At 43.3% G+C, this 15,125-nt stretch overlaps 1 protein-coding gene across 4 annotated transcripts in view; it reads left to right on the forward strand.

Annotated features, from left to right (window-relative positions):
- Nucleotides 1-15,125, forward strand: part of dgkg (diacylglycerol kinase, gamma) — a 147,860-nt gene that overhangs the window by 56,391 nt on the left and 76,344 nt on the right. For all 4 annotated transcript variants that reach the window (XM_077216586.1, XM_077216585.1, XM_077216588.1 and 1 more), the window contains 7 exons: nucleotides 4,991-5,040; nucleotides 5,643-5,717; nucleotides 5,810-5,929; nucleotides 6,021-6,138; nucleotides 7,193-7,281; nucleotides 7,949-8,065; nucleotides 8,679-8,777. In XM_077216586.1, the coding sequence (XP_077072701.1) occupies nucleotides 4,991-5,040; nucleotides 5,643-5,717; nucleotides 5,810-5,929; nucleotides 6,021-6,138; nucleotides 7,193-7,281; nucleotides 7,949-8,065; nucleotides 8,679-8,777 (668 nt within the window). The remainder of the gene's footprint in view (nucleotides 1-4,990; nucleotides 5,041-5,642; nucleotides 5,718-5,809; nucleotides 5,930-6,020; nucleotides 6,139-7,192; nucleotides 7,282-7,948; nucleotides 8,066-8,678; nucleotides 8,778-15,125) is intronic.

The following is a 15,125-nucleotide window of genomic DNA, read 5'->3' on the forward strand; positions in this document are numbered from 1 at the left end:
TTTCAACCCCACGGAGTCTAGTGGTTCAAATGGAAAGGCTTTCAGGGCCTCGAGGATTAATGAAAGATCCCACATAGGAACCGACGGGGGGCATGGCGGGTTAATCCTTCTAGCTCCTCTAAGGAAGCGGATGACCAACTCATGTCTTCCCAGTGACTGGACGTGCGTCGATTCTACGAACGCTGCCACAGCCGCCACGTATACTTTTTTAAGCGTGGATGGGGACCTCCCCTTATCCAACAACTCTTGTAGGAAGGTGACCAGATGCTCCACCCCGCATGTCCGTGGGTCCAGACCTCTGTTGGTGCACCATCCAGAGAACACCGACCATTTAGACGCGTAGAGCCTCCTCGTGGAAGGAGCTCTAGACCGTGTGATCGTGTTCATCACTCCTTCTGGCAGGGCAACGAGTACCCGTTGATCAACCATGCGTGCAGAGACCAGCGCTCTGGACGGGGATGCCAGATCGCGCCGCGAGCCTGAGAGAGGAGATCGTTGAGCGTTGTCTTTTGGCGCAAATAGGTCGACTTCCGCTCTACCGAATAGGCGCCACAGCTTCTGGACCGTTTGGGGGTGCAGGGACCATTCCTTTGGGGGAACTTTGTCCCTGGACAGTTTGTCTGGGCCGTCGTGCAAATGGCCAGGCACATGCGCCGCCCTCAGCGAACGCAGGTGCATCTGAGACCAAAAACCATTCCGTCAGATTGCAGAGATTTCTGGATCTGACACTGCCCTGACGGTTTACGGTTAGGATAGGATAACACAGACATGTTGTCCGAGCGGACAAGAACATGTTGGTCCTGTATGAACGGGAGGAAGCGCTTCAGCGCGTTCTCGACCGCCATCATTTCCAGACAGTTTATGTGAAAACACTTCTCTTGGTCTGACCACTGGCCGATGACCGGTCTGCCCTCTAACAGCGCGCCCCAACCTGAGTTGGACGCGTCTGTCGAGATGACTTTCCGATAAGAGATGGTTCCCATCATCACTCCCTGTTGTTACCAGTCGGCTACTAACCAGGGCTGCAGAGCCGCTATGCAGGTCTGAGTCACTCTGATTTTCTGGCCGCCAGAAACCCAGGCTCGGCGGGACGCGCGAGCATTTAACGAGCGTTGGAGAGGGCGCATGCGCAGTAGGCCCAGCTGAAGCACCGCTGCAGCTGATGCCATACAGCCCAACATCCTTTGAAATTTTTTCAAAGGGAGAAAGCTGCCCTTCTGGAAAGATGCGGCTAGGTGGCGAACACGGCGCGCGCGCTGTGTCGATAAACGAGCCGTCATGGTCACCGAGTCCAGCTCTATTCCTAAAAAGGAAATTGACTGGCTGGGCAGTAATGAGCTCTTGGTCCAGTTGACCGTGAGACCCAAACTTTCCAGGTGACTGAGAAGCACTGTTCTGTGAGATAGCAGTTCTGTCTCTGACTGTGCCAATATCAGCCAATCATCCATATAGTTCATTATTCTCTGCCCCTGACTTCTCAGGGGGGCGAGTGCCACGTCCATGCACTTCGTAAATGTAAGGGGTGCTAGGGACAGGCTGAGAGGCAGGACGGTGTATTGATATACCTGACCGTCGAAGGCGAATCTCAAAAATTGTCTGTGACGGGGTATTATCTGAATCTGAAAATAGGCATCCTTCAGATCTAGAGAAATAAACCAGTCCCAGAGGGCGAACGTGCGCGAGGATTTTCCTGGTCGTAAGCATTTTGAACGGTCTTTTCGCTTTATTCAAATGTCTCAGATCTAGGATAGGTCTGAAGGCTCCGTCCTTCTTGGGTACGAGAAAATATCGGCTGTAAAAACCTGACTCGCTCAGAGAAGACGGTACCTTTTCTATAGCCCCTTTGCACAGCAGCTTTGCTATTTCTGTGTGAAGTAGGTGTGCTACTTCTGCATTCACTGTCTTCGCGGTCCGGGCTTGAAAGCGCGGGGGATGGCGAATTAATTGAAGTGTATAGCCCTGCTTTATTGTGCTCAGCACCCATTCTGAAATCCCTGGGATAGTTTCCCACGCAGCTATGTGAGCCGCTAGGGGGCGAATGCCCTCCGGGTTCAGATCGCCGCCATTTGCGGGCTTGTGAAACTGAACCGGAGCCGAAACCGCGGCGCGCGCGCTCTCGGTTCTGGGCAAGGGCTGCTCGCTGACAGCCGAAACGGCTGATTTATGTGAGATGGCCCAATCATAAGGGATGGGGTACATTCTTTTTTCACTTTTTGACGTGCGAGCAGCGCTCCGGGCTGAAAAGCTTCCTGTAAGCGTGAGCGCGAGACTTACAAGTGTATTTGACACCCCGATCATAATGGATGGGGAGCGTCTTATTAATGCCCTGCGTTTTGTGATAACACTTAAACGCACGGGCGGAGCCCGGGGGGAGGTTTGTGTTAGCAAGCGTGAACGCTCTCTGGCGGGCACGAGACTTACATTCATAACCTGCTTTTTTGATCGTGTACCAGTGCTGGCAGATAGTGGGCACAGACCTGTGCACACATTTCTTACATTCAACACTCGAGCGGCTTTTCTGCGCTTTATGAGAGTGTGCTCTGTGAGTGACACGAAATTCGAAGTGCTTGTGTGTAGGGGTGAACACTGGGGTCTGGGCACTTTCACTACACTTAAAACACCGACGGCGTGAGCCGGACCAGACATTATACTCTTTTTGAGATTTCTCTGGGTCGCCGTGAAAACGGCGTTTGTGTGCAGGCGAGAGGGTGAACAAACCGGCTCGTTGGCTGCTAAATTTACCACTGCAGTAGCCTGTTTAAAGGGGACTGACAGGGAAATAAACTTTGACGGCGGTCCGGCCGCAGCGGGACTGGCGCGTCTTTTCTCTCTCGTTGTTAGGAGGGCTTAACGTGCTCAGACTTCAGCGTGATCTTCTGCCGAGGCCCTCTGGGGGGCGGCGGTCTGTGATGGCTGTCTGAGCACGACCTAGGGCGGCCGCCCTGACGTCGCTGCGAAGGCTGAGGCTGTGCTGGACGCTGGGCGCTGGCTCGCACAGGAGGCTTGCTTTGTCTCTCGCGAGAGCGGCCTGCTTGCTGAAGCTTCACGGCGGCGACTTTGAAGGAAACAGCCGTCGAGCCTGTTCGGCGCGGGTTCCTTCGGCAGCGACCACTTGAGCCCGAGACGGTCAACAGCTTGCGTCAGCAGGCGCATCAGTTCCGCATCAGCTCCAGCGCGGGTACGGGTAGATTCCTGGATCGACGAGGAGGCGGAGTGAAGCGACCATTCCTCGCTGTCTGATGCCAGGATGAAGCAGCAGTCTCTCGTGGCGCATCCCTCGGCCTCATCCTCAGATGCAACGGCAGTGAGGCTCGTGAGCGGCAGCTGCGCGTCGGTGAGGGGGGGCGGGGAAGGCGAAAGCGAGGCTCGAGGAAGGTTCTCCGGCGAGCGCGTCACTGTGGCCACAGGTTCCGGCTGTCTCAGGGAACGACGCTTCTTCCTGCGCGGTCCCACAGAGGGCGGAGTGACTGCTGCGGTGTTGAAGGCTTCGAGTCGAGCCCGCAGGGTCGACAGCGGAAGCGCTTCACAGAGCTCGCAGCCCCCGGACGCGAGGGCGAGCTCTGCATGTTCCAGGCCCAGGCAGAGAGCGCAGATCAAGTGGGGTCTCCGGCGCTGAGCGAGGCACTACACGAGCCGCAGGAAGAGCGAGGCATCTTTAAAAAGACACTCGCTGCTCTTTTAGAATAGGTTAGCCAGGTAAAGGATACGTCGCCGGATAGCGTAGCTCGCACGGATGGCTGAAGGTGGCGAAGACGGCCGGCTTCCTCAGCGCTGTCCTAAGCTGGCTGTTCGCTGTTCGACGGCGGCGGTGGCTTCTCTCAGATCCAGCGATGCGAAGAGCTCGCTGAAGAGACGAAAAATCAGGGAAGTCAGCCTACAGCCCCTACTTTTATACGCTAAGCCACGCCCATTCCGGCGGGCTGAGACGCTATGAAGGCGTGGGCGCCCTTCATTGGGCGTGACGTCACGCCGGGCTCACTGGTAGGCTGCAGCAGTTGCCCGCAGGGCAGCCAATGTGCACGTGAGATGGCCTGCTCTAGGTCTGCTAGCTGCTGCACTGCGTTGACAATGAATATAAAATTAAGAATAATTTCTTTTGGCTTCAATATCTCGAGCAGATGAATCTTTCCCGTAGCATTAGCTAAACTTACGCAATACGAGAGAACCTCTCGTAAGAGAACCATCAAATAAGTTTGAACTGTTTTGTTAAAATTATAGCAATTTGTTTTTATATGTCTGTCTATGCTCACCAAGACTGCATTTATTTGATAAAAAATACAATGATAGTATGACATTTTCAAATAATTAAAATTTAAAAAAATTTTTTTTGAGATTCTATTTTAGTATATACATATATATTTTAAAATCTGTGATAGGAAATTACTCCAGTCTTCAGTTTCACATGATCCTTCAGAAATCATTCTAATATGCTGATTTGCTGCTCAAGAAATGTTTCTTATTATTATCAATGCTGAAAACAGTATTATTTAATAAATAGAAATTTCAAAAGATTAGCATTTATTTGAAATAGAAATATTTTTGTAACATTATAAATTCCTTTACTGTCTGTTTTGATCAGGTTAAAGCGTCCTTGGTGAATAAAATAATTAATTTATTTAAAAAAAAATCTTTCTATAGTAGCTATAAGTTACTTTTACATGTAGATACACCCAACCACACCTTTGGGAGTTTTAATGCAGACTTCTGACCTAAACATGGTGAGAATGACAGGAGGAGACTTCTAGAATTCCTCGCTCTCGCTTTCATTCCGTAAAGGCTTATCTCCGCTCTTGTCCTTGTTTGCCATGTGTAGACAAGCTTTCTTTAGCATAGGAAATTACTTCTGCCCAAAGCTAATCCTCACTAGCTGCCTTAGTCTGTCCATAGATAACCTGGACTCCAGGCGCTAGCATGGGGTCTGTACTTGACAAATGTTTTTCAAACTACAAAAAGATTCAGTCTCTTATCTTTCTCATCTCTCACCCTAAAGTCATGTTCAGGTTGTACGACACAGATGGCAATGGCCTACTGGACAGTTCGGTAAGTCCTAAATCTCTGTTAAAATGTACAATGGTGAAGTGTGTCCAGAATTTTTACTTGGTTAGATGTTGTTGACAAAGAGTTAATAATGCAGTACACATTAAATTGTGGGATTAATACAGTTCGTAGTTTCCATGTGTGACGTCATTGTGTTGGGTTGATAGTCATTTCATTTCTTTGGGATTTTGTAATATTATTATTATCCTCTCATTGATTCTGTTTCATTCATCTTTGCACTATCAGGCCTTGGTGATTCAGAGAGTGACTCGTATATTACTGATCTTTTTTTTTAATTTTTTTTTTTTATTTAATAATTTTATTTGTAGCAGTTTTTTTATACAAACACAAAACAAATCCAAGTCTCACAAAATGTTTACAAAAAGAATGTTATACATAAAAATAAACAAAACACTCCACCACCCCCCACCCCAACCCGCACCAGAGAGAGAGAGAGAAAATACACCTTAAAGCCATACTTTTGTTTAAAATTTTGAACTGATATTTAGAGAAAGCTGTATAATAACAGGATGTGTGAAAAGTGAATTTGAAACTTTATGCTTTTTTGTCTATGATGTGTAAAGCAATTATATTTGTAAATTTAGGAGCTTGACCGTATAATAAATCAGATGGTCCATGTAGCCGAGTACCTGGAATGGGACTCTACAGAACTACGGCCGGTATGAATCAATTTAAACTTTACCACCAGGCCGTCCCATCATGCATAGTGAAATCCATCTCATTGTCCATTGTTTAATGTCTAAAATTGTAGATTCTTAAGGAGATGATGGAGGAGATTGACTATGACCGGGATGGAACGGTCACTCTAGAGGAGTGGATCAGAGGAGGAATGACCACCATACCACTTCTGGTACTGCTGGGAATGGAGACGGTGAGGAAAAAAGTAATTGTGAGGTGTAAAAAGTAAACAGCACATAAAAATGTAGTTTCTCAATTCCTGTTTTTCTTTCGCCTACGTTCAGAATGTACAGGAAGATGGGCAGCACGTATGGAGACTAAAGCATTTCAACAAGCCAGCATACTGTAATTACTGCCACACAATGTTGTTAGGAGTACGAAAACAGGGCCTTTGCTGCTCAAGTGAGTATGTCTGTCCATCATTCTGTCTGCCTATCTGTCTGTCTGTCTGTCTGCCCATCTGTCTGTCTATCTGTCTATCTATCTATCTATCTATCTATCTATCTATCTATCTATCTATCTATCTATCTATCTATCTATCTATCTATCTATCTGTCTGTCTGTCTGTCTGTCTGTCTGTCTGTCTGTCTGTCTGCCTATCTGTCTATCTATCTATCTATCTATCTATCTATCTATCTATCTATCTATCTATCTATCTGTCTGTCTGTCTGTCTGTCTGTCTGTCTGTCTGTCTGTCTGTCTGTCTGTCTTTCTGCCTGTCTGTCTGCCTATCTGTCTATCTGTCTGTCTATATGTCTGTCTATCTATCTATCTATCTATCTATCTATCTATCTGTCTGTCTATATGTCTATCTGTCTTTCTGTCTCACTGTCTGTCTGCCTATCTCTATCTGTTTGTCTGCCTATCTCTCTCGATCTGTCTGTCTGCCTATCTGTCTGTGTGCCTATCTCTGTCTGTCTGTCTGTCTATCTGTCTCTTTCTGTCTGTCTGTCTATCTTTCTGTCTGATATCTGTCTGTCTGTTTATATGTATCTCTGTCTGTCTATCGATCGATCTATCTGTCTGCCTTTCTGTCTGTTTGTCTATCTGTCTTTGTCGGTCTGTTTAGTTTTATCCATCTATCCATCCATCTATCTATCTATCTATCTATCTATCTATCTATCTATCTATCTATCTATCTATCTATCTATCTATCTATCTATCTATCTATCTATCTATCTATGTATGTATGTATGTATGTATGTATGTATGTATGTATGTATGTATGTATGTATGTATGTATGTATGTATGTATGTATGTATGTATGTATGTATGTATGTATGTATGTATGTATGTATATATATATATATATGTTTGTCTGTCTGTCTGTCTCTCTGTTTCTATCTTTTTGTTCTGTCTATCTGTATTCATTGAAATTTGTTGTGTTTAACTGGAAGGTGTGCAGTTTTTTATTTGAAATGTTTCCCTTCAGTCTCTCACTCTTTTGTTTGGCAGTATGCAAGTACACAGTCCATGAGCGCTGTGTGTCCAAAGACATTGTTCCTTGCATTAGCACCTACGCCAAGTCCCGCAGACACACCAATGTGAGTGCATAAACAGCAACATACGCTTACAAATGAACACTTCACCACTCTGTATAAACTGAAGGTTTATCTTCTTTTGAAGAATAGGGCCAGAAACAATAAATTAATAAGTAAAAAAAAAACAAAAAAAACTATGAGTCCAAGATTGATCTATTAAGTACAGAGCTCATAGTTTAACAAACACAGTGTTCTATTATAGAAGATTTATGTTATGTGTTATTTTATCCACTGACCGCAGTCCAGTTCAGTTTCACTCAAGGCAACTTCCCAGACCCTTAACTCTTGGTTAAATCTCAAAGTAATGTTCTGTAGACATGTCAGGGAGGTTATGAGAACATCCTGTGTGTAACGGCTTTTTTAGTACTGAGAATTAGAGGGGGAAAAGTGAGATCATGCGACACTGTTTTAATAGTCTCTGACACCTCTTTTGAACTTAAGCTCCCCATTCATTAACTACCACAGAGATGGAAGATATAAGGTCAAAATGTTGTCATTATTTTATGATTTTACAGAATGTGTTAAGTGATGTGGAGTTTAATTTGAGTGTAAAGGGCAATACAATTGCATTGAACAGTTCAAGATAATACTTTCAGTGATGTTTAGATGGGCTGTTTGAATATTTCACAAACAATGACTTTCATCTTTCATCTTTTCAATGGATCTCTAGGCTATGCAGCATGTTTGGATTGAGGGCAACTCCCCAACAAAATGTGACAAATGTCACCGCAGTATTAAGTGCTATCAAGGTCTAACAGGCCTTCACTGTGTTTGGTGTCAAATCACTGTGAGTATAAATAGATATAATGTGACCAACAAGAGAAACTCTTATGTTTTAGTAACATTTCTTGCAACCATACATCATTCATTTATTATTTTTAAAGACTGTCACATAATTAGAATCCATCAATATGATTATTTATAGTTTTTCATATATGATTCTGCAATTTATTTTTCTGCTGCAAGAGACCGTGAGCTAACACAGAAAAAAAGACTGAATATAATTCAGAGTAATTTGTGGTTTTATCTATTTTATAAAAGCCATTTATATGTAATACTTATTAACACCACTTGGTGGTGTTCTTCTCTAAGTTTTCACAGCATTTGGTGGATGTGGCTGATTTGTTTTAAAATAGCCTTTGTAATAAAGATAAGTGTCAGCACTTAACACTCATCTAAAGGCTTATTCTCTCCATAATGATTTTTTTATCACATTATATACTCCTGCACAATCTCTCTCTCTCTCAAGTACAGATCCTGCTGTCCCCTTTGCTCCTAACATTTTACGTCTTCTTACTTGTTTAAATTAGTGGGAACAAAAGATCCAGACCATTCCAGTCTGTTGATGTGTCTTTCTCCACCACTCCTCATCTATATTTGTATTTTGTATTGTTTTCCAGCTCCATAACAAGTGTGCGTCCAATGTGAAGCCTGAATGTGATGGTGGACCGTTAAAAGATCACACACTCCTGCCCTCGTACATCTGCCCTGTTGTTCTGGTGAGTTATGTTTTTTTTCCACTGCACATGATATGCTAAAATTCAAGAAGCACAGGAGAAATTTTTTAATGGGTAGGTCGGAGACCGCAACAAAATCTTAATGGGCCTCTTTCCCACTGGAAACAATGAGTAGTCTATAGTATATAGGGAATACAAATACAGTTCCTGCATGCTGCTGTAGTTTGCAAATATTTTTACAAAAAGCAATGTTTTGATCTAACACAGAGATGGTATGTCACACTCATATCAGTAAAGAATTGAATTGAGGCTCGACTTACTCTCATTGGCTGTTTACTTTATCCAGTTATTACATCTACAATAAAAGAGAAATATTTTTGCTCAAAAGGACATATCTTGTGCACTCCGTCACAAAAACAAAGAAAAATTATCCTACTGACTGAGAATTTACAGTAAGAAAAATGTGCATAAAGGATGTGTTTTTTGTTGTGTGCTGTCCCTGCTTTCTCAACTTTATGAATAAACTATTTATTTTAAAAGTAAATGGTATTCAAGATAAAATAATTGCAATAAACCCTTATATATTAGTTGCGTTAGTTATATCATATAATGTCTCATCAGCAATATGACACAATAATCAAGGAAATCTATTTTTTTATGTACTCTACCATTCAAACGTGTGGGGTCAGTAAGATTGTTTTCATGTTTTTGAAAGAAGTCTATTATGCTCAACACGGCTACATTTATTTGATCAAAAATGCAGTACAGTAATATTATGAAATATTACAATTTAAAATAACTTTCTATTTTAATATATTTTAAAATGTAATTTATTCCTGTGATGGCGAAGCTGAATTTTCAGCCTCCAGTCTTCAGTGTAAGATGAACCTTCTGAAATCATTCTAATATGATGATTTGGTGTTTAAGTTTAAGTCAAGATTCTTAGATGAAATGAAAAGTAAAAAAAAAACACACAAAAAAACAGCATTTATTTGAAACAGAAACCTTTCATAACATTATATATGTCTTTACTGCCTCTTTTGATGAATTGAATGCATCCTTGATGAATAAAATATTAATTTCTTTAAAAAGCACATAGAAAGATCTTGACACTTGACATGGACGTTAGAGATGTCACGACTACCTGGCTCACAGTAGCAATGACATAGGGGAGACCACACCGTTTGTTAAGTTAAAGCAAACATAATTTATTAAACATTAATTTATACGATGAAATCATAATTTAGATCAATAAATGTAACAAGTCAGTAAATGAGAAACGAAATAAAACTAATCAAAAGTGTGTTGCAGATCAGTAAAGTGTAGACTGTGTAATGCATACAAAGCAAAAAGAAGTGGGATGATGCTGCTGCCACCAGCATGGAGACCCGAGCAATGCCGAGCCGCGCAGCACAGAGCAGACCAAACAACCGACAGGAGATGTTTTTAAATAGTCCCTCCAATCAGCTGTTGTCGGATGGACCTAAAACAAACAGCTCCCCCTTCAGACTGGGAGGAGAGAAACGGCCCAAACATAATACTATCCATGGTGGAGTGAGCACACCCCACACGGCAAAGCCGGGCGTGACATCACTCCCCCCACAAAACAGAGACCCATGTGGGACTCTGTAAAACTACATTCTACTCACTACCATTTCCCATAAACAATACTAAAAACAAAAACTATACCCAAAAAACAATAAAATGTCTAAACCCATTACCCTTTTTAACCAGTATCCCGAAAGACTAAGGTTAGATTAAACCAAACTCTCGACCCCATTCATCCACCCCTTTAATACAACAGCCACTACAAAAAATTAACCCATACTCACCTCCCATAATCCCCCCCCCCCCTCCTTCCCACCCAGCAAATCCTGGCGCCTGGATAGCAATTTAAGAATGGAAAGACCGGAGGCAAGAGAGAAGAACTAGAGACTGGAGAAGAGATAGGCACCCCTTAACAGTCATCAAGAGCCCGTGACAAAGCATCAGCCATGACGTTCTCAGACCCCTTGATGTGTCTAATAGATAGATTATAAGGCTGTAGAAAAAGAGCCCAGCGCATAAGGCGCTGGTTAGTATTTTGAAGAGAAGAGAGGAAAGTCAGAGGATTGTGATCAGAAAAGACCACCACAGGGTGTAACCCACCACCAACATACACATCAAAATGTTGGAGTGCCCAAATAAGGGCCAGGGCCTCTTTTTCGATGGTTGAATAGTTAAATTGGTGACAATTAAATTTCCGAGAAAAATAGGAAACTGGTCTATCTATCCCATTTTCATCCTTTTGAAGGAGAACGGCACCTGCCCCTACCTGGCTGGCATCTACTTGCAGCTGGAAGGGCTCCTCCAACCTAGGAGCAGCCAAGACAGGTGCAGAACTCAGGAGAGACTTGGCGTTTTCGAATGCGTGTTGGCAATCAGCAGTCCAATTGAATTTAACTGAACCCTTCAACAGGTTAGTTAGTGGGGCAACGACAGATGAAAAATTACAGCAAAAATTCCTGTAATAACCTATCATTCCAAGGAAGCGCATCAATTCTTTCTTAGTGACAGGACGTGGGAATTTGTCAATGGCCAGGACTTTCGCTCTCACAGGCCGAACGTTCCCTTGTCCGACCACCTTTCCCAGATACACCACTGTAGCCTGAGCAAACTCACACTTTGCTAAGTTAACAGTGAGATTTGCAGCCGCAAAACGTTCAAATAATGAACGTATGCGAGCCAGGTGGATCGTCCAAGTGTCTGAATAACAGACCACATCATCAATATACACAGCGCACCCCTCCAGTCCCACAACGACTCAATTCATGAGCCGCTGGAAACTAGAAGGGGCGTTGCGCAACCCAAAAGCCATTCTCGTATAAGAGTAGAGACCCGACGGCGTAATAAAAGCAGAGATCTCTTGTGCCCTAGGAGTAAGAGGAACCTGGTAATAACCTTTAAGCAAGTCAAATTTGCTCACATAACGAGCCGCACCGACTTGATCAACACAATCTTCTATCCTAGGCAGTGGATACGAGTCTGGTTTTGTTACACTATTCACTTTTCTGTAATCCGTACAAAATCTGTACGTATGATCAGGTTTTTTGACTAACAAACAGGGCGAAGCCCAGCTAGAGTATGACTGTACGGCAAGACCATTTTCCAAAAGATATTGGACACTATCATCCAGACTTTTACGCTTATCAGGACCAGTGCGGTAAAACCTCTGACGTATTGGCTTTGCATCACCGACTTCTATGTCATGCTCGATTAAAGTTGTGCAGGTCGGAGTATCTGAAAACAGACATGGAAATTCAAAAATTAGAGCTTTCAATTCTTCCCGCTGTTGCAAATCCAAATGATCTAAAACTCCCTCTAACTTGCCCAACGTCTCTGAATTATTTAGACGAGCATGCAGCATGGAATCGTCAGGGCCCTGCACATCATCCTCTAACTCTGGAGAGGCTACCGACGTGCTTGCCACAACTAAGACAGACGATTCACCCTTACAACTAGGTGACCGTGACGATACATAATATGGCTTAAGTAAATTGATATGACATAACTGTTTCGCCCGCCTACGGTCAGGCGTAGCAACCACATAATTAGTCTCTGACACTTGACGAACCACACTGTAAGGCCCTGAATACTTTGCCCCAAAAGGAGAACCAGGTATAGGCAACAATGCCACAACCTGATCCCCTGGACTAAAGACACGAGCTTCTGCTTTACGGTCATAATTTTGCTTCATTTTTCTTTGGGCATCAGTCAAATTTTCGGTTGCCATTTTACATGCCAAAAGTAACCTGCGGCGGAAACCATACACATAACTGGACAAACTCTTGGGTGGTTCATCTGAATCCAGATCACTTGACAACACAGACAATGGGGTACGAACCTTGTGACCAAATACCAGTTCATTGGGACTAAAACCTGTGCTTTCTTGCACAACAGCTCTAGCCGCCAACAAAAGCCATGGTAATCCATCCTCCCACTCCCGTTTCAACTCTATGCAATATGCACGCAAAAGAGACTTAAGAGTGGCGTGGAATCGCTCCAAAACCCCCTGACTTTGCGCATGGTACGCGCTACTCAAGTTATGCTGGATACGCAGCTGTTTCAAGGCTGCTGCGAACTTTTTTGATGTAAAATTTGAACCACGATCACTTTGAATGACTTTAGGAAGTCCAAATATTGAAATAAACTGCGACAATGATTTCACCACAGACCTTGTCGTAATGGTCCTCAGAGCATACGCAGCAGGATAGCGAGTCGTTTGGCACATGATGGTAAACAAATAAACACAGCCTGATTTTGACTGGGGTAAGGGGCCCACACAATCAATGATCACATGCTCGAAAGGCTTACCAACAGATGGAATGGGCTGTAAAGGCGCAGGCTTAATGACAGCATTTTGCTTACCTGCCACCTGACAGACATGGCAAGTTTGAACAAACCGTGAAACGTCCTTCTTTATCCGTGGCCAGTAGCAATGTTGTAACAGTTGATTATATGTTTTCCTTACCCCAAAATGACCCGCTGTTTCCCCATGAGCTGTTTTTAGTGCCACATCACGAAACTTTTCAGGCATCACCACCTGCAAAATTTGATCTCTCACATCATTTCCCACAGTAGGTGACCACCTTCTTAGCAACAAACCATCCTTCACAAGATAACAGCGATCTAAATTGTCATCTACAGCCAACTCAAAGTATTTCTTTAAGCTTGGATCACTCTTTTGAGCCTCAGCAATGTCAAAACGAGACAAAGGTACTGGTAACTGCGGAATAAATACCTGAGCAGACGTGTACTTGGATACATCAGACGAGTTTACATCCTGCTTATTCGCCATAGCGCGCGTCACAGCGCACGCTGTAAAAACATCTGGAAAATCTTTTTGACAACTATCTGACTCATCCAATAAAGAAGCTCCAATCTTAACCACAGGAGGTGGTGAGACCTGATCAGGAAAAACACGATCATGAGCAAAATTATTACCCACAATCAGATCAACTCCCTCTATAGGTAAAGAAGGACGCACCGCAATGGTTACATCCCCATTCACAAAACCAGAAAACAATTGAATTTTGTGCAGCGGCACTGGAAATGACTGAAGACCAATTCCCTGTATTAAAACACAATTTCCTGTATCAGATTCAGACGAGAAAGGCAAGACAGATTGACAAATGAAACTTTCTGATGCACCCGTATCACGCAGAATTTTCACTGGAACGCGACGTGCGTCTCCAACCAATGCCACAAAACCCTCTGTAACAAACGGTGCATAATCCGTTATCATAGATGCAGAAAATTCAAACTCATCACTCTGTACATTACCTTTATCAACTGACGCAGTACATTGTGCACAATCCAATGTCTTTTCTGGAATTTTCTTATCTTTACTTCCTGAGCGCACACCGGGAACAGATGAGGTACAGAGACCAATTTTTCCTCCATCAACCTTCCCCCGATTTCGCTCCAATAACACTGGGCAATTTTTTTTCCAATGATTTTTCCCAAAACAGTAATTACAGTCGGTTTTAATATCGAAATCTGATGGTTTACCACGGGCACTTGAATTTGAAAACACAGATGTGTCCGTATTAACACGACTATAGCGACGTTCTTTGTAATTAATGTTAGGACGCGGACAAAAATCACGAGCTGGAGTCTTGTGTATGAGAGAAAAATTATCAGCAAGAACAGCAGCATCTGCTGCTGTTTTCACGTGATGTTCGCTAATATAAGTAGCTATGCGATCAGGCAATGTGTTCTTAAGCTGTTCCAATATTATAATATCACACAACTCATCAAAAGAATCAACCTCTTCAGCTGTAAGCCAACGATGAAAAAAACTGGTTAATTCACCAGCCCATTCAGCGTAAGTCTGCTTGTCTGACTTTTTCCATGATCGAAAACGCTGTCTATAATCCTCGGGAATTAACTCATAACACTTTAAGACAGCTGTCTTAACGGATCGATAGACCCTCTTTTCAGAAGACGGTAAAGCCACAAATGCCTTCTGAGCACGGCCAATTAACGTAGTTTGTAACAATACAATTTTATCCTCATCACTCCATTTTTGCTCAGTAGCAATATTCTCAAATAACGAAAAAAACACATCTGGATCGTGCTCATTAAATTTAGGCAGGAACTTGATCATACCGGCCAGGCCAGATTGCTGCGATTTGCCAAGTTTACCTTCAGCTACTAATTGCAGCCTAGTACGCTCAATCTCACGTTCCTGCTCTAAATTTTTAAGCCTTTCCCATTCCAACTCACGATCCTTGTCTTTCTGTGCAGCTTCTAACCTTTTAAGGTCCATTTCGTTATCAAGCCTTCTTTGAGACAACTCATCATCTAATTTTTTCCTTGCTAATTCTTGTTCCAATTCCAATATTTTTT

The sequence above is a fragment of the Siphateles boraxobius genome, unplaced genomic scaffold (assembly GCF_051911475.1).
Source record: "Siphateles boraxobius isolate OS27281-9 unplaced genomic scaffold, OSU_SipBor_1 7, whole genome shotgun sequence".
NCBI lineage: Eukaryota > Metazoa > Chordata > Actinopteri > Cypriniformes > Leuciscidae > Siphateles > Siphateles boraxobius.